Source organism: Sebastes fasciatus, chromosome 19 (genome assembly GCF_043250625.1).
Source record: "Sebastes fasciatus isolate fSebFas1 chromosome 19, fSebFas1.pri, whole genome shotgun sequence".
Classification (NCBI taxonomy): Eukaryota; Metazoa; Chordata; class Actinopteri; order Perciformes; family Sebastidae; genus Sebastes; species Sebastes fasciatus.
In genome coordinates, this window is record NC_133813.1 from 28031674 (window position 1) to 28051419 (window position 19746).

At 41.5% G+C, this 19746-nt stretch overlaps 1 protein-coding gene across 2 annotated transcripts in view; it reads right to left on the reverse strand.

Annotated features, from left to right (window-relative positions):
- fibcd1b (fibrinogen C domain containing 1b) overlaps positions 1-19746 on the reverse strand; it is a 146558-nt gene that overhangs the window by 92229 nt on the left and 34583 nt on the right. Inside the window, exons 2-3 of one of the 2 annotated variants that reach the window (XM_074617562.1) lie at positions 16562-16645; positions 9948-10427 (exon numbers count right to left, since the gene is read on the reverse strand). In XM_074617562.1, the coding sequence (XP_074473663.1) occupies positions 9948-10427; positions 16562-16645 (564 nt within the window). The remainder of the gene's footprint in view (positions 1-9947; positions 10428-16561; positions 16646-19746) is intronic. The other variant, XM_074617563.1, reaches the window with a different exon arrangement.

Below are 19746 nucleotides of genomic sequence, written 5' to 3' on the forward strand. Positions count from 1 at the left end.
TAAATATTTTAATCGATTGTCAGCCCTTATATACATATTATAAGTGTCTGACATTATGGAAAGAGTCTCGCTCAAGGAGAAGTCTCATTCTGAAATCCTGCGAGGTGACGTGTTGCCGGAAGACAACGGTGGAACAGTGGAATATATCCATGGTGGAAATGCGAGTCCCAGTCAGGCAGAATTAGTTGGTTTGGAGTACAGACACCACCCGTATTTATTGTAGCCAGAGTATACAGATATTCAGATTTCACAATGAGACTTCTCCTTGAAGTGAAAGGTAAGAAAAAAAATGTATTTCTCCTTTCCTTAATGTTGTCAGACACTTATAATAACGATCTGAGCCTGTAAGTGGCAAAAACAAAAAAAAAATTGTTGACGAAATGTTACATTGACGTTGCTCACTGACCTCACAGCTATTTCGCTGCTACAGATGATTGTCCCTCAATACTGGACAAATTCCGAAAAATTATTGTCCCCGTTAGTCACTTAGGTATTAACATGAGTCCTCAGTGATCACTAGTGGACAGCTCTAAGTACAGGTGTGAACGCACTCAAGACGCATTGAGGACACATGGAGATCAGATCTTTCAGACCACATTCAGAGGAGGTCTGGGCCACATATGACCACATTCTTTTAGCACTGTGTAGTGAATGTGTCCTGACCACATTAAGGACCGCCTACTCATCTGATGTCCAGCTGGGATCTGCGGGATCACTGAGCTCCTAGGGTGAATAAACAGGCAGACACGGGCGCTTGTCAGCCAGGAAACGGCCTCTGTGCTCCACTGTATGTAGACTAGGCACGCAAAGTGCATTATTATCATACTGTCAGAGATGTGTCGGTGTTTTTGTTCCACTGCTTTGCGCGGAGCTGACACCCGCCCGCCCGCCCGCCCGCCCGCCCGGCTGTTTTCTGTCCTCCCGGCTCTCTGGAGTGCTTACCCCGCTGTTGTCTGGGAAAGCAGCGGTGTTGCCGGCGCGGAGGTCCCCGGGGACCGCCGGTACAATAACTTCTTTTTTTGATGTTCATACAATGTACCAGAATTCAGGAATATGTAGGATATTACTACTGACATTCCTGTAATACTATGTCACAACAGCTGCTATTAGCCGTGTGTTTACTACGTGTTTATTTGCATATAGAGCGGGGAAGTGAGATCTGATCACAAGTGGCCACTGAAGACGCATGTGGAGACGAATTCTAATGCCAGGTGTGAACAGGCGTACTTGAAGCTGTCCACTGAGGACGCATGTTAATACCAGGTCTGAACAGGGCCTTAGACACAAAAACATGGGAAGATAAGGTCCAGGTTGAATAATACCAAAGTAACCCTTTAACTGCATTAATCCTGACTGAATCATTTTGTTTAAATACACCTTTTGTTAAAGGTGTGTTTTTCTTGGCCTTAATCAGATATGGCAGACACTCTTCCCTGTGGGGTAAAGTCACAGAACAGAGAGGAGTTGCAAGGCTGAAACTGGCGAGTTAAGAAGTCATTCAGTCACTATCCGCCTAATACCACATGTTCACCTCACAGACAGCGGCTGTCCAGTCAGCTGGAGCCTGGAGGAGCAAATGGGAGAAGGGAGAGGAGCAATCAAGAAGTTGCCCACTCTGTCCTCTTGGCTGGTGTAACCGAGTTCTTGCAAGTTGAAAATAATTTAAACCCTCAAGCACATTTTGAACTATTCCATGACTTCACTTATAAATCCAAGTAACCAATAGTTTGAAATGTAATGAGAAAACTTCAAACAACTCCACTTTGGCGGACACAATGAGAGGACTGGTAAACATACCTCATAATGATGACATGGTTCTTGTTTTCTTTAGAAATACCCTGAAAACTGAAAAGTTCCCAAGGATGTTGCAGTATAAATACTGTTTGTATATTACTTTTTATAAGTTGCATATTGGTACTTTTAGTCACAATCTGAGGCTCAAAGGCCTCCTACTAGAGTTGGAGCAATCAGTTGATTAATCAATGAGTTATTCAACAGAACATGTATTGACAACTACCTTTATAATATATGCTGTATATATAATTATATATTATTCCATATAATGTACCAAGAAATGTCTCTTGTTCCAGCTTCTCCGGTGTGAGGATTTACTGTTTTTCTCTGTTTTATATCGTTGTAAAGTGAATATCTCTGGGTTTTGGACTGTTGGTGGACAAAGCAACCAAATACATCATAATACATATTCATACATACATACATAATCATCTTGGGCTCTGAGAAATATTGATGGGTATTTTTTTTTCAAACTAAGTTTTGAAATTTCATAGACTAAATGATTAATTAATTAATCGAGAAAATATCCAGCAAATATAAAAATATAATAAAATAATAAAAATATTATTAAAATATAATTTACTTGCAGCCCTGCATCCTACAAGAGAGCAGATCTCCAAAATATATTCTGCCAAATGCTGAGTTCTAAATATATATCCATGAAGTTGATATGAACATCAGATGTCCACGGGGTAGAGTCATGCTGATTGTTAACCCCGTCCTTTCCCAGCCGTGTAGCTCCCAGCCTCCTCTCCGCTCAGATGTTGCTACATCCTGTATTTGACAGAACTCCCCATCTTTTTTCATCTTTCAGCAGCTTTGTTCATCTGACTCCACCTCCTCCTCAACAGCACCTCCCTGTGTGTTGTTTCTCTGATGCCAGTAAGCTCCAGCTGGTGTTTTTGTTCAAAGAAAAACACACATTTTAAATCCAGAAAGTAAACTAAAGGTACCGTTCTGGATTAAAAGGACTATAGCGTTAAACGCATGTTCTCCATTCACATAGATGTGCATGTTCACTGACTATCAGTATCGGGCTGTCAACGCATATTCTAAATTCTAAAATATCTTTGAATAGTAAAAAAAAACACAGCTATGAATATGAAAATTTATATTTGATTGTGAAAAAAGCAGCACTACTGTGGCGGTCTGTCTTGCGCGCACTGAATGCACTGCATGACAGAAGTCACACAACGTCACTTTCATTAACTGGAAATGAAATTTAAATATCATAATTTAACAACAACCATAATAATAATGGCAGAGAAGTCGGCCACATAGAGAGACACTGTGTCCTGACAGCAAGAGTAACGTTACGCCATGTAAACAAACCACATACCGATCAGCTGTGAGCTTAGGATCACACTGGAGACGTAACCTCTTCAAAGATGGGGGAGTAGTACTTGTGTTCTTTTTGAAACAGAAAACACACGTTTTATATAGTAATATTTACTGGAAATGACTTCCAGGCGATCTCCCTCCAGCCAGCTGCCACCTTATAGGTGTTCCACGAATATGTCAACAACAGGCCATTGGTTGAGTACATCGCCAGTTGGTTTTTTTTGGGCGATGTTTGTCATGTTATCTAGCTGAGAGGTGGGGGGGTTGAATAGATATTTGAATAGAGAGATACAGTATGTGTTTTTTTAGAACAAATATGTGAACGTCAATTTTGACAGCCCTAACTAAATACATGACTTAAAGCTGCAGTAGGCAGAATGTTTTTGGCATCATTGGGAAAAAATCCCATAATAACCTTTCAGCATATTGTAATTCAAGTGTTGTGAGAGAAAACTAGACTTCTGCTCCTCCTCATGGCTCTGTTTTCAGGCTTCAGAGCATCTAGCCTGTGACGGGAGACTTTAGTCAATCACAGGTCATTTCAGAGAGAGCGCGTTCCTATTGGCTGTTCATTCAACGAAGGCAGGAGAACTCTGACCAAACGGCCAAACTAGGCAGCGCTGATCAAATATGAATCAATATTCTGTTACTGTAATGACTATTTCTCTCCTCAGATGTTCACAGAATCATCTTGTAGTGTATTGTTTAGATGTAAAAAGAGAAAGTTTGCTCCAGCTGGTGGGCGGTGCTTGGTATTTCGTCAACTGATCTCAACATGGCTGCCAGGTCACAAACTGTCTAATTTTACAGCTAAACAGTACACTACAAGATGTTTCTGACAACATCTGAGGAGAGAAATAGACATTACAGTGACAGAATATTGATTCATATTTGATCAGCGCTGCCTAGTTTGACCGTTTGGTCTGAGTTCGCGAGTGATTGACAGCTGCTCAGAGACGGCAGACTCCTGCTCGGCTCTGATTGGTTGTTGGTCTGTGAAATCTTGCAGATGCCGTTAGGAGCGCCGGAGGACACATGTCAGGATATAGTGACCGTTTTATAAAAATAACTTTTTTTAATCTTATTTGCTCCATTTCTACCCACTGCTGCTTTAACCTACTGTAGGAACGTGTCACAACCTCTGCCTCACTTACTGTATCCTTCTTATTAAACAGAAATCAGAAATCCTAGACATAGCCTCTGAAGCAAAGACACTATGAATAAAAGATGACCCCGATGATGGACAGAACCTTCACACATAAAGAGAATGTTTTCATAGCAAATCTGGTTGATATCATACAGAGAGTCTGGTCTTTGATCAGGCTTTTGATTCTGTCCATGTGTGGTTTGGTGTAGGCAGGGGGGTGGGGGGCAGAGAGTCCAGCTGTGCAATTAAATCATTATTAATGAAATAAAGTGGAGAGATGGCCCTTTAATGTTTCTGTGCACTTACTGGCCATAATGTCTCTGGGCAATAGTCCCTCATCAATATGTACTCTGTCTCACAATTTTCTGTCAGTTATATGTATATACTTGTACCACCAACATATAATATTACACTTCCATAATATCATTATATTTAACAAAAAACAATAATGTATATTGCAGTGTGCATACGCAATCTCTAAAGGATTTTGTTCAAGTTGTAGGCAAATGGCTTATTTTCTTTTACATATTTTTCAGTAATTTCTGTAATTAGAGATATCTTTGAGGCTAACCATTCGCTTAATTCAATTTCCACATTTTACGTGACTTTTATGATTTTCCACCCTTATTGAGGTTTGGAAGTTATTTGTATGACATCCCTGGCTGAAATGATGCAACAAGCACTCTGTGAATTTGACTTTTTTCAAGTCCTCAAAGGACTTTGTGTCCACAGGAATGAACATCTTGAGGCAATATGCAGTTTCTATTCTCCAGAAGCAGAGGTTGGCCCCTAGATCCGTACCAGAGGTTGTGGGTGTCACTAGTCAAACACATTAATATTCCACAGGCACATAATTCAGTTTAAACTGTGACCTGTGGTTCAAGGGAATCAGTAAGTCATGCTCTTCCTTGCAGCCCTTGCAGTCTTTTTTTTTTTTTTGTTACAGTCAGACATTGTGCAAAACTGAATGTCAAGTCAGTGGAATATGTGAACTACTTTTTATGTCAGTTGGACTTCTGCTATGGGGAATGTAGTCATTCCATTTTTTTTTAATGCTGAAGGGGCGCCTGAGTGCAGGTCACAAAACCCATATCTATTGCCTATGTACAGGGCTGCCATTGCTGGGCAGAACTATATATATATATATATATATATATACACTGAGGAAACTTTAATGCGAACACTTCGTAAGATTTGAAGGTATACACTACAGAAATGTGACAATGTTAAGGCCTTTACACACCAGGTCCGTATTTTTTGTTCGACATTGTCGCATGTTTAAAAACAACTACAACCTCACGTTGTACGTGAAGGCACCGTCCGTGCAAACGTCATCATCCAAAATGTCATGATAAGCATTCACTTTGTCTCCCGGCACAAAGCACTTTACATACAGAGATGCAGAATTTAAAGATTGTGGTAGGTGATTGCAGAACAGCTTGGAATTGGGGTTGGTTTCAAAACACAGGATGAACTACAGGTTATAGTAGTGATTGAGCTCTAGGCAGCTAAGCGGTCGCTTCCTGCTAATGTCAGTCATACATTAGCCCCATTTGGGACTAGCGCTACGTTTGGACTGCACCCACGTCATTAATTCAATTTTGTCTCATATTGCGAATTTTTGCAAAGAATAGAATAATATATCGGATCGAACACGATTTAACGATTTTTATTGGATGAAAAACCGCATACGAAAAATACAGACTTGTGTGCAAAGACCTTAAAGGGACTGTTTGTGAGAATCAGAAATGTCTTGTTAACAGCGACACCTGTGGTCGTTAAGTCAATGAAAGTCAGCGTCCTGTTGCTCGCGCTCGTGCTTGTGCTCGCTCTACATAGATATGAACAAGCATTGATCAAAACAGTGAGGCGAAACACGTCAGCTAAAAGCACAATATCACTCTATATTTCAGCTGCTTGGTAGTAATGTTAGCTGACCAGACGAAGGTCTCTCCATGAATCAATGCTGATACTGTGTTTTCCTGCTTCAGACTCCCGTCTTCTGCAGTGTTTAGTTTGTGCGCAGGCACGTGAGAGGTGGAGCGAGTGAGAACGAATACGGTGTGTGAGTGAAGGCAGGCAGGCAGAGGAGCAGAAGAGCAGACACTCCGGCCCTGGAGACCAGGGTTACGGTCTCCCCTGTGTCTTCTGGCTGTGGTCGGGGGGGCTGGAGCAGGAAGAGTTAACACTGTTTAACAGACGGGCTTCACTAGATAGAACTTTGCGGTTTTGGTGCTTCCGTGTAGTTTGTGTTGGAACAGCATAGCCACACGCAAGCGCGCATAGGAAACACCGACCCGCAATGATTTATACGTGTAAGAAGTTACAAATAGTCCCTTTGAGACTGGAAGTACTTCTGGAAGGACCTCTTGAATTTATATAAGCTGTGATGAGCTCGTGCTCACTTTTGTAGACAAGGCAACACAGTTTTGTTACAGTCAACAAATAGCAAAGCAAATAGCACACACTATTTTTTTTTTTAATTTGACATACAACTGAGGCGAGACAAATTGCCTGGAGTTGCTTTGTAAGGTGGTGCTGGGCTAACATCTGTGTTTTTGCTTCATAGTTATCTACAGGTGATGACTACAGAGAGGTGGTTTGGCGGGATGCTAAATTACATATCCTGCTATAACGAAGGCATGACCTGCCCTATTATTGGTTGGATTTGTTAGGAGAGAGCTGCTTTTTTTCAACTCAACTACTTTCTAAATGTAAATGGATTTTCTGACAATATTCAATCTAGCCCATGATAAACTCATAGCACAGAGACAGCCTTAATGAAGGTACTAAATAATGCCAGGTGGTATCTAGAAGTCATGGGCTGTGTTGCTGCCATTGGCATTTGTGAAGGAGATGAAGGCATGAAGAGCCCCCCAGGGTTCAATTCCTGGGCCTCTAATATTCAGTAACTGAAGGAGGAGGAAACACACTGCCAGTATCAAATGAGAGTTTTGTCTTCGAGCCAACATCAGCAACATGCTGCACCCTGTCGATCGCGCTCAAGGCTAACCAACAGTTAAATATATTGCTATCTTCCTATATTTTACTGGTCCCGTCGGTGTGGTTTATTTGAATGTAAATGTGTACCTTTCTATTCGAGGCTGCAAGCACTCACTGTGAAAAATGAACATGTCGGTTTGTGAAAAATCAAAACACATCGCTCCTAAACTCACAGCAATCAGATTCTCCTGCTCATCTCCTCGGGGGCATGTGAAAGGGTTTCTCTCTATATGGCAGGGTGAGACTGTTCTTCAGGGGGCTGCCGTGCACACAGAGCCATTACTAACACTGGCACAGTCAGCTCTGTGTCATCGTATAAATCAGAAACCCTGGCCACAGGTGGCCCATAGATCACACAGTCACACCACGGTGTCAGGCAGAAACAGCGGATGTGCACGCCACATGCCTTGCCTCCAAAGAGGGAATCAATCACCTGGAGTGTCTGGGCTGCCAGCACCGCCTCCACTTAGCCCCAGTGCCCACTGCGCTATGCCACCTACACCACATTAACAGCAGTAGGGACAAGTCCTCTTCCTGCCTCCAGTGCACTACCAATCAGCACCCATGGCTTCTTAGCCCACGGAGGCAGTGCAAACCAATCCGGCAAGTTCTTGAGTGATTTCTAAACAATGCTGAACCCTGAGTTAAAGAGATCTGGCTTAAAGAAAGGCTTAGCAAGAGCAGAATGCATTCCGTTGTTTGAGCTGTATGGCTGGCAGCTATGAAATCTATTTACTGCAGAATACAGACTGAGCCTGATGGGCCAAAATTAAAAGAGCACGTAATGTGTGAAGATTTTCCACGCACATTTAGGAAATGCATCGTCAATAAATCAATGTCGACAGTGCGCAACTAAAGGGGGTCTAATCATGTTTTCATCCAATGCGGAGTCTGTTTTACACATCTACGGAAACATTATGTTATCTTATTGGATTAATGTGCAAGTTGTTCTGTTTCTTCAATCATGATGGGCATTTCTTCCCCTGTGACCTCATCTTCTACTAAGCGGATCATGAGCCCTTTAATCTCGCCGTTATTGGGCTCGTACAGCGCGAGGAGAAAATGAACACGGTCCAGTTGGCATTGGATTAGTGAGTGATGGTGTTTGGATTTTGCAGTCAGGAGAAGGAAGGGACTAAATGAGACCAACTTCAAGTCCAATGAGCTTAACACATCTTAAGGTGGTTTCACGATCAATACGTATTGATAGAATGCAGACATTGAGCGCCTCTGTACAGTACTTAAAGTCATGACTTCAGTAGTGACTCTGGATTCAGTTCATCTGTTTTTACTTCTCAACTAATCACACTTATGTTCAATCATAAAAAACAAAGAAACAAATAAACATGTTGCAGTTTTTCTTCACAAATGTAGTTATGACAACAAAAAATGTCTGCAAGCCACAGTTCAGCATCTGGTAACCAAGGGAGCACCATTCATGGCCAAGTGCCAGGATGGGCCAAAACTGGGAGCTGATACAAGCTCACCATCCAGCTAGTTTACGGTGCACGCACTTTCAAACACTTGCATATTTGTAATCACAGTAGTAAGTGAGTATTATATTACACTACTTCATAAGCAATAAGGAGAAGGATGCTTTTGTTTCTGCTAATTCAATTAAATTTAATTCAGAGAATCATAGAAATACCACCTTTAAATGATCACTAGGGGAGTAAATCACGATACAATATCATATTGATTCTTTGCACAACGATATATTTGCTAATATCACAAAGTCTGCCATGATACTATTTTGATTTGATTCAATTCAGGGACCTGCTATCAATATGAGACAATATTTTTATGCCCATTTAAATGTAACATTGGTTATATTCATATCAACTCACAAAATGTGACTAAAATATGATTTGACAATTGTATTACTGTGTTATTCCAGTCAAATTTCAAAATAAAGGCATATCTTAAAGATATGAATCAACATTTTCACTTTGCATTGATGACATTGGATCATTGATCTGGATCGATATATCGACATGTCAGGACATGTAACAATGTTCAAACATATATGTTTACAGTGCTCCACAACTGTAGAAATAAGAATTATTCCACCAGTACTGGTGAATAAAATTCATACATTATTAAGCAGTTTAATTTTCATGATACAAGTACATATTAAAGAAACAGTGTGTAGTATTTAAGGGGATCTGAAATGGAATATGATATTAAAAAGTATGCTTTCTTTAGTGTATAATCACCTGATCATAAGAATCGTTGTGTTTTCGTGACCTTAGAATAAGTCCTTTATATCTACATAGGGAGCGGGTCCTCTTCATGGAGTAGGCCGCCATGTTTCTACAGTAGCCCAGAACAGACAAACCAAACACTGACTCTAGAGAGGGACATTTGTGTTTTCACATGCTTGGCACGCTGGAGAGGTTTCAGTTGGTTGCAATTTGAAACCTCACCGTTAGATGCCGCCAAATCGTACACACTGCACCTTTAATACATTATTTGTGTGGCAGTCTTAGCAACCGTTGCAAATATCAAACAAACCACAGGAAAGATGAGGACTCCAGATAGGTAGAATTTCACTATCAATGTCTTTTTGTGTTATATTGTGTCTCAATTAGCACTCTGACCTGGGTGGTGTATTCTCTATGACCTTACAACAACACCCCCTGTTTGTGTGTGCGTGTCTCACCTGTATGAGGCGTCCCTGTTCCGTCTGCAGCGTGTTGAGGTCTTGCCCCAGGCTGCCCTGCCCCCTGCGTAAGGACTCATAGTCCATTTTCAGCTGCCCCGCATGGGCTGACAGCTTGGCCACCTCCTCAGCCAGACTGACAAGAAGAGCCCGGTCCTGGCCTTTCACTGACTTCAGGTCAGAGTCGTGGTCGGTTAGTGAGTGGAGCAGCGACGTCTGCACGCCCTCCAGGCGCAAAAAGTTACTGTTGTAGTCGGGACAGTTGGGGTCGATGAAGATGTTGATGCGAGAGCCATCGCCTCTCTCGACGGTGACCAGGGCATTGGCTTCGTCCTGATTGGTGGAGATGTGGGGAAGGCCGTCGGACATGGGCGGGGCCTGGTAGTGATTCATAAAAAGGATGGTGCCAGTGACAGTGACAGCCAGCAATACAGCCACGAAGAGCAGGATAGTGCAAAGCAGGTAGCTGCAGCTCATCCTCTGTAGGTAGGAAGGAAGGAGTGAAGGAAGGAGGAAATAAGGAAAGAAGGAAGGAAGAGAAAAAGAAGGTTGTTAGGATCACAGTCGCTAGAACACCAAAAGTTACAGCCATTTCAAAAAGAAATGACTTCCATCCATCATCGGGGATATTTTGAATGCCAGATGCTCAGTAATATGAACAGATTCCCATTCGTCAGAATGTAGTTAACACCTGCCAGTCCTCTTGACAATCCAAACCCTCTAAAGCTTCCTGTATGCCATCAGAGTAGTGGTGGTGCAGTAGAGGGAGGATGCTAGTCTGAGACACCTCTGGCCAAGGCACCGATGTTCCATCTTTCCATTTCAGAGACAGGAAGGAAAACAATAAAAAGCTGGAACAATGCTAGCCAGGAAGAGAAAGTCAAACGAAAGGAGACCCAGACAGCCTATAGAATCTAAATGAATGAACAGAGAGTAGGATCCTCTTAGAGGAAAAAGGCAGCCCTCTACCAGTAACATGGTCTCCATTAACTGGACCATAAAGGCCTGTATGATGGCCTTTTTATGATCCGGCTCCATTTTTCCACTCAGGTCAAGAGAACTAGCAATGGATAGGAGAGAGCAATATGGCTCACCTAAGCATGATTAACAACTCCTGACTCCCCCATATCTCCCTCCAAATGAATCAGCAACTGATCTCTGACTGATTTTTATTTTTTTATCCTGCGCTGGAGGACGTTCTCTCTGTGCGAATATGTGGGCAGGTGTGTGTGTGACTGTTTGTATGTGGAAGTGTGAGTGAGTTGCAAGCTCATTAATATGTAAATTGGCTGCACAAGCACAGTGAAGCACACTAATAGACAGCTAATGGTCTGCTTTACGAGAGAGGTTTATGGTTTCTTTAATGTGAAGAAAATCAATTGTGTTGTCCAGGAAATACTCCTACCACTGTGTTTACCCACGATAAAATAAAGTTGTAACTCCCCCCGATAACTTGTCCATGTGGGGGTTGAAATATAGGCTCTGTGGAGTGTGCATGGCATACACGATGTGTTCCCAATTATTAGCCCACATAGTGTGGATGCAAAAAACGGTCCTATTTGAGGCCTCAATTGTAGCCCTCGTTGGTCCAATCATGAGGCAAAGTAAATGCACACAAAAGGGGTTCATGTGGAGCCCGAGGACGGTTCTCCTCACATGGGGCCCATTTGCAACCCCCTGGCTTCATTCACAGCTCACATGGGCAGACACATATGGGGCCTGGAGCCAGCGAGCAAATGTTGTGAGTCCCTGCTGGAATCCTATGCTTCTATGCTTCACAAAAAAATAAGGTTTTTTAAAAATCTAACCCACAAGACAAACAACAAGCAAACATGGACTTGGTGAATAACACAATAGATGCATTATTGTATTAAAAAAAAGAAATGTATCTGGGTAATATCGGAGAAGACAAACTGTTTTACCAATTTACTCAAAAGCACAAGAATACATAATTCCTTTATTCCAGAGAGGAAGAAAAACATTTTTGAGACGGTGATTGGAAAATTACTACTTTCATCACATAATGTATTGTTGATTTTTTTGTACTCCTGTAATATATAAATCAATTTAGTAGAATCTACTAAGTACATTGATTAAAATAATGCATTATTTTTTCTCTGGCACCAACGCCGCTGTTTTCTGGCCACCGCTGGCATCTATGGAAGCACTGTCACTACAAACTGGCCCGAGGCTCTATTTGTCGAAATGGGTTTGAAAAGTCTGCACACGGCCCTTTCCTCCAAACATATGCAACAGACAGGCAAACACATGCACATATTGCACATGAAAAAATTGGATTACTTTGTCAGAACCTTTGCACTTCTTCCTGCTTTTTCACCCAAATACATCATCACAGAAAATAGCTCCAGGGAAGTATTGCCGCACGTAACATTTTTTTTTCTCCTTGCTCTAACTTAAGATGTAGACCGTGACTGCATGATGAAATCTCTCTTTGCATGTCAAACAGTGTTTTTAGTTTTTTCTCCCCCCCCCCCCCCTGTGTGTTTGAGTGCAGGTGCAGCTGAGTGATTATGACATGGGCTTGGCTGTGAGTGTGGATGTGTGTGTGGGGGGGTGTCTGGGCTCTACATAATGTGTATAATGGCCTCACGCTGCAGAATGGCTGCAGTGTAACATTAGAGCAGATTCACTGAACTCTGCCGCCAGCGGGCCAAGACATCAGTGGGAACCATCATCGGTGCTGCACTAAATATTCATTGCTAGCATACTGATTGTTAACTTAACATAGGGAAGATATACGGTGACCCCCGTTATGCTGACAGCGAGACGCACACAGCTGACAGACACCTACACACTCAAAAATACACACACAGCAGCCGTGCTTAAATGAAGCCTTCTGCAGATATAACGTAGTAGCCACATAATGATGTCCCTATATGTTAACCTTTTAAGCCACAGGGTATAAGGCTATTTATGACAGTTTAAGGTATACAATTGTAACTATAATTCAGCCTGAAATGAAGGTAACTAAACTAGGGCTGTCAAAGGCTGTCAATGCAAATTTGTTTTAACGACATTCATTTCGCATTAATTAACGCATTAATGCCACATGCAATTTTTAGGTTGTAGCGGGCTCAGTTTTAAAGCTAAAGTTTTTAAATTGAATTGAATTGAAATAACGCTACAAACTTAGGCTAAATTTTGGCGAGAAAAAAACTGGCAGGTCATTTTCAAAGGAGTCCCTTGACCTCTGACCTCCAGATAAGTGAATGAAAATGGGTTCTATGGGTACCCACGAGTCTCCCCTTTACAGACACGCCCACTCTATGATAATCACATGCAGTTTGGGGCAAGTCATAGTCAAGTCAGCACACTGACACAGTGACAGCTGTTGTTGTCTGTTGGGCTGCAGTTTGCCATGTTATGATTTGAGCATATTGTTTTATGCTAAATGCAGTACCTGTGAGGGTTTCTGGATCAATATCTGTCATTGTTTTGTGTTGTTAATTGATTAATAAATAAAATATCTAATAAAAATATACATACATTTGCATGAAGCAGCATATTTGTCCACTCCCATGTTGATAAGAGTATTACATACTTGACAAATCTCCCTTTAAGGTTAATTTTGAATAGATAAAAAGTGTGTGATTAGTTTGTGATTAATCATGATTAGGACAATCATGCGATTAATTGTGATTAAATATTTGAATCGATTGACAGCCCTAAACTAAAGTCAATTAAGGTAGCACATAGGTAGCGCAGGGGAAAAGCACATGGCTAAAATACTATTTACAGGTAGGGGCACAACAATGCAAGAAAAGGTTCCATTGACCCGGCGACAAGCTCGGTACAATTCTGCTCTACTAGGACAGACTGACATGAAGTCAGAGGGAATGACTTGAAGGAGGGAAAAGTCAGCATGACATGAGGAGCGCTGCCTTATTTGTTTTCCCAATGGCCAGAAAAAATAAAGCAGCAACCTGCTTCACGTCCCGACGGATTACACAATCTCTCAACTCAGCTCGAGAGTTGCAGCGGGGTAATGACTGAATGAGAATGGTGCGCAGGCAGCCTCTAAACACTGTTATTTTTTTTGTAAATGAGTCTCTCAATCTCGCAGCAGGAGCCCTCTCTGTAATTAGTGGCTGACTTTCAGATCCTCTCATGTCTCTACTCATGCCACGCCGTGGGATTTGAGAGGACAACAGGGGAATTCTGATGGATGGATAGAAAAGGAGAGGCAGAGAATGAGAGAGAATTCTTCTCTATGAAAATCATGTTGTCCTCCCACGCAGGAACATTGGCAGATGGTTCTTGGACGAAAGGCTTTGTCTGCTCATTAGATAAGCAGGAAACCAGCAGGAGTCTTGCAAGCTCTCTCTCTCCCTTTCAAACACAAATATACATATATATATATATACATATATGTATATATATATGTATATGTATATATATATATACATATATATATATACGTATATATATATATATACTGTATATACATGCAAAGCAAGCCTAACACAAATTTGCACAATTTTAAAAAGAGGGATTTTCACCAATCTCACTTCCATTTCATTCACCTGCAGCTGGAATATCACGTTCACATCAGTATTCAATGCATACTGTAGCTTCCTCCAATGTTCTGCCACGTAATCAAGCTCCTCTTCCCGGCGGAGCCATGATGACTCCGCCGAGTTAAACGAATCTGCAGGGCCTAATCCCGTCTAGTGCTCGTGTGTCTAGGTACTTGAGCTGAGGTTGCGGCGCTGCGGCGCGGTGGCAAAATGTAATGCGTAATGTGCAATAATCCTTCACACTGCCATCACCAAAGCAGGGAGAAAGCGGATTGCGATGAAAATCGTTGTCAATGACACCTAATCCTCTCCGCAGGTGAGCAAGATTTTTATTGGAAGGAACATATACATACAAGCTGACATACAGTATATAAATGAAGCAATAATGGGATTTTGTATACAGGACACTGCTTTTTGTTTGTTTGAATCATCCACCTTTACACTGTCCAATGATTGCTGGAACCTATACCAACCTACAATATCCAGTCTGACAGTTGCTCCACAAAAATCAAATCAGACTCCGATATAGAGCTGAAACAATTAGTCGATTTAGCGATTAGATCAGGGAGTTTCAAAGCCTAAGACTTTAGGCCTCCCCTCAGACAAACTAGGGAAAAGGTCCCCCATCACCCACCTTAGTTTACTTGCTAGTTTCGCTCAATTCCTGGATGCCTATGAGATTATGTTTGTTATTTGATCCCATAAACACTCAACAATTGAGCCAAGATAGCCTAATATTGCTGTTTGACATAACTTCAGACACTACACCAAATAAATAAAAAGGGTCTGTTAGAAGGCATTTATTAGTTTCTGACTCTGGGAAAGTGGGAAAACCAGTCAAATTTCCCAAAACTACTGTATCTCTGAACTATCTCTTTAACCAAATCACACACATTTAGGCTATTCTATGTGATCTTCTTTTGATAACTAATGTAATATGTTGTCACTTCCATTCACTGAGCCAACCCTGAAACAGTTTGGAGCCTCTGGATTAGATGATTGACAGAAAATTCATCAGCGTGAATTTCTATAATTGATTAATTGTTTTCATAATTACCGCTTCTCAAATGTGAATATTTGTTGGGTTCCTTAGTTTATTATGATATTAAATTGAATATCTTAGGGTTTTAGACTGTTGAACGGAGCAAACAAGCAATTTGAAGATGTCTCTTCGGGCTCCGGGAAAACATGATGGACATTTTTGTCATGTTATATACCATACGAGAAAATAATCAGCAGATTAATCGCTAATGGAAATAATTGTTATTTGCATCCTTAATCGGATTTAAGTAGTGGATTACTAAGGGTGAATAAGTTGGTTCAGCAGCAACGATTAATTATCGATTCAACAATTAGTTGAACTATTAAACTAATCGGCAACTATTTTTTATTTTTTTTTTAAGATTATTTTTTGGGCTTTTTTTATGCCTTTATTGATAGTGAGAAAGATAGCTGTGAAAGGGGGCGAGAGAGGAGATGACATGCAGCAAAGGGCCACAGGTCAGATTGGAACCCTGGGCCACTGCGGTAAGGACTCAGCCTTGGTACACGGGGCGGTGAGCTACCGCGGCAATAACCAACTATTTCAATAATCGATTAATCAGTCTGAGTTCAAAAAATAAATAAAAATTCTTTGATTCCAGATTCTTAAATGTGAATAGTATCTGGTTTCTTTCCTCCTGTAAGACAGTAAACTGAATATCTTTGAGTTGTGGACAAAACAAGACATTCGAGGACGTCATCTTGGGCTTTGGGAAACACTGATTGTTATTTTTCATAATTTTCTGACATTTTATAGACCAAACAACTCATCGATTAATCGAGAAAATAATCAACAGATTAATCAACAATGAAAATAATTGTTAGTTGCAGGCTTAGTATTTTTCTGCTAAAATATTGTTTTTGTTTTAACAGTATGACCCATTGATTACAAAAAAGCCACTAATTTAGCAATCACTAATTATATGATTGTGATATAACCCATGAAACAGACGCGTTGTGTGCTAGTGTGCGTGCGTGCATGCGTATCTGCCTGCGTGTGCATGTACACAGCAGGTTGCAGTGACAGGGCCTTACCTTGGCCGGGGTCTCCCTGGCAGTTTCTGAGTCTGACCAGCGATGTTTGAGCTGGGAGGAGCTGGGCACACACTCACAGAACGTCTGCATGGGACAAACAGACAGGGCCACCAGTGTTGGCGTTTGTTCAAGTCACATGTGCAATCAAGCATGCAAGCACATGCGCACAAACACACACACAAACAGACACACATGCATACACAAATACGCACAGAGAGATGGTTTGTATTTAAATAACAGAAAAATCTAAATAGTGGGTGCAACACATTTTCTAAGCCCTGAAATCTAATAGAAAATCATTGTTAAGAGATAAATGGTGCTGGCGCTGATAAACCACAACCACCTACACACATAACTGCACACTGACAGAGACCGATCTCAACAGGCATCTGTACATCTCAAAGGTATCTCTGAATTCAATAGATTATGACAGGCCCAATGCGTCTTCCCAGAGATTGCTTTGCAAGATCGTCAGTACACAGAGTTTCCTCCTACTCCAAATACAAAAGAAAAAGAATGAAAGGGACAATTCCATTGAATGTGAGCGGGTACAGCATGTGTGTAGAATCCCACATTCACCTATTCAGGTGAATGTGGGTGTATAGGTGAATGTGGGTGTTTGTATACAATATGTGAACATTACATGCTTCAGTACTGTATGTGTTCCTCTTGTGCTGGAATGTGTCTGCTGCTCAGATAAAAGCAGAGCAATTATGAAAGTGGGGGCTTGCTAACTGCTCCAGGAGAGCACGGCGTTCCGTGACCATAAACCCCGCTGCTCCCACTGTGGAATTGCTCAATTAGCCTGGGACAATAACACAGACACACACACACACACACACACACACACACACACACACACACACACACACACACACACGTGGGCACACATGCACAGACAAATGCCTGCTTAGGAATGGATGCAGCAAACATTAGCAATTAATGCATAAGAATGTGTTCTCTATCCGAGCGTGCTTAAAAGGCTGTGTGTTTCTGTGTGTGTGTGTGTGTGTGTGTGTGTGTGTGTGAATGTATACAGTACGTGACTGAGAATAAATATTATGACACTGCATATTTAAATGCCATCAACAGGAGTGTAATATTACTTTAAAGCTTTAATTCATCCATTTTGCAGAAAAAGATCAAAACAAGGTTAACTTGGCGAGTCGTGTTCAACGCGACGAAATCTAAGTTCAATATTCTGCTGTCTCCTTCTCTAACAACTATCTGTGGTTGTTTTACTTGTTAATAGAGTGCTACAGGAATGAGTACTAAAACCTAGAAATGAGTTATTATTTCAGCACTTCCTGTTCCCTTGTCTGGAAGTCAATGGGTTTTTAGTTAGATACCTAAAATCAGGTCTGTGGTTAACACAAGCTGAAGAGATTTGAACGTTTTGTTCTACGATATAAAATACATCAATAAATATCCCCCTCATGAATTTTGAAGCCTTAATGTGTCTTAAAAAAGGCGGTTGCTAACAACTGTCTAAATGAGACGAGTAAACGTCATCACGCCGACTCGTCCTCCTTCACAGCCTCGTTGTGTATACTCGCGCTCATTCAACGCGTTGTAGTTCATTTATAACGTTAGCTTTTAAAGTGGTGTTCATTTGTGGAGATTATCTTGCTGAACAAAACGTGTCAGTATCATAAACGTTTGTTTGCCACAGAGCTTATTTTCCACAATAATCCAAAACCCAATGGAAATGGCTTTTTCTTGAGGGAACCATGGCGATGCTAACTTCATGGTTGGCCTACAAAGATACGTCCTCCTGGAGCACTCTATTGGTCAGTTTTCTTCACCTTGTGAGCTACTTCTGACTATTAGTTGCTGGCAGGTGCACTTTTTCAGTCCTGATATTGATACTGATACAGATACCTGGCCTTTGGTGTCAGCCGATACCGCGTACCAATCCGATACCAGTGTTTAATTAAAGGGAGGGTTGGTAGTGTTGTTGAAATGAATTTTTTTGTTATATTAGTTAAAATTCTCATTACATCCCGACAGCAATCAATAAATCATGAAATCCGGTATCTGTGGCTGCTGCAGGACTGTAAATCTAGTGTACTTGTCTTGCTAGTTTCTCAAGATTATCAACCCTAGCTTTACTAAGCTCACTGTGTGGAAGTGATCGTTCTTTTGTGTGTGAGGCAACATCAAACTTGACTTAAACATTGCTTTCCTAACTTTGAAAAACAAAATCTCTGTGGACATTTCATTTTAGACATAAGATAGCTGTAGAACTTGTTGGCGTAATAAGCATGAAATACTTCAGAATGGCTGACATGTTTGTTGTTAGCTCCATGGATGTATTAAGAGAACTGGATCCAGCATTGGAGGCGGGGCCCCATTCATTCCTGTGAGAGTTGCTCAGTGGAGCATGAAGACAAAATGGCTCGATTTACGCCTGGAAAAATACCCGGATATGTGCACATGGAACATGTGCAGTAACGTCCGCTCGGTCACAAGACTCGCTCACGGGGTCCCAACGTTGCGCTCCAGCCTCGGTCTAGGTCTCATTCACATGAACGGAGGAAGGGAAATAACTCTGGATTCAGCTGTTAGTGCATTTTACAACTTTAAAAACATATTATTTAAATAAGGGCTATTAGAGTGTTCATACTGGGAAGTTGATTCACCAAAAAAAAATTATCCGCTGAGTTACAGACGTCTCTTTCCCAATGTAAGTCTATGGGAAAAAGTCTTTTTGGGCCCGATGACATCACGTGACGGACACGGAAGTTGTAGTACCGCCGTTTGGCCACTACGAAAGTTGGGATCAACGACCGGCACTCCTCCGGGGGGCTTGGTCAGCTCGCTCGGCTATGCGGTTTACCAGCGTGCTGCTGACGAAGATCTGACTGACATCTCCTCCCAGACAGCCACAGCTTCTTCCCCTGTCTCCTGCGTTCACTCTTGGAGTGTGTGTGAAGAGGGGCGGGGAGGGGTGACAGCCATTAACAGTAAAAAAAAATTCAAATTAGAAATGAGTCAAGTTATTGGTTGCATTTGGAGCGGGAGGTTTTATATCCAATCACAGTAATGATGTTAACAAATACAATTAATTTAGTGATATCTCCGCAGTTGTGGTATTGACCGGTCTTGAAATAAAGTCCTGAGTGCTCTTTGTCTGAGACTGAGACAAGACCGAGTAAAAATACGGTCGATTACGAAACGAGACC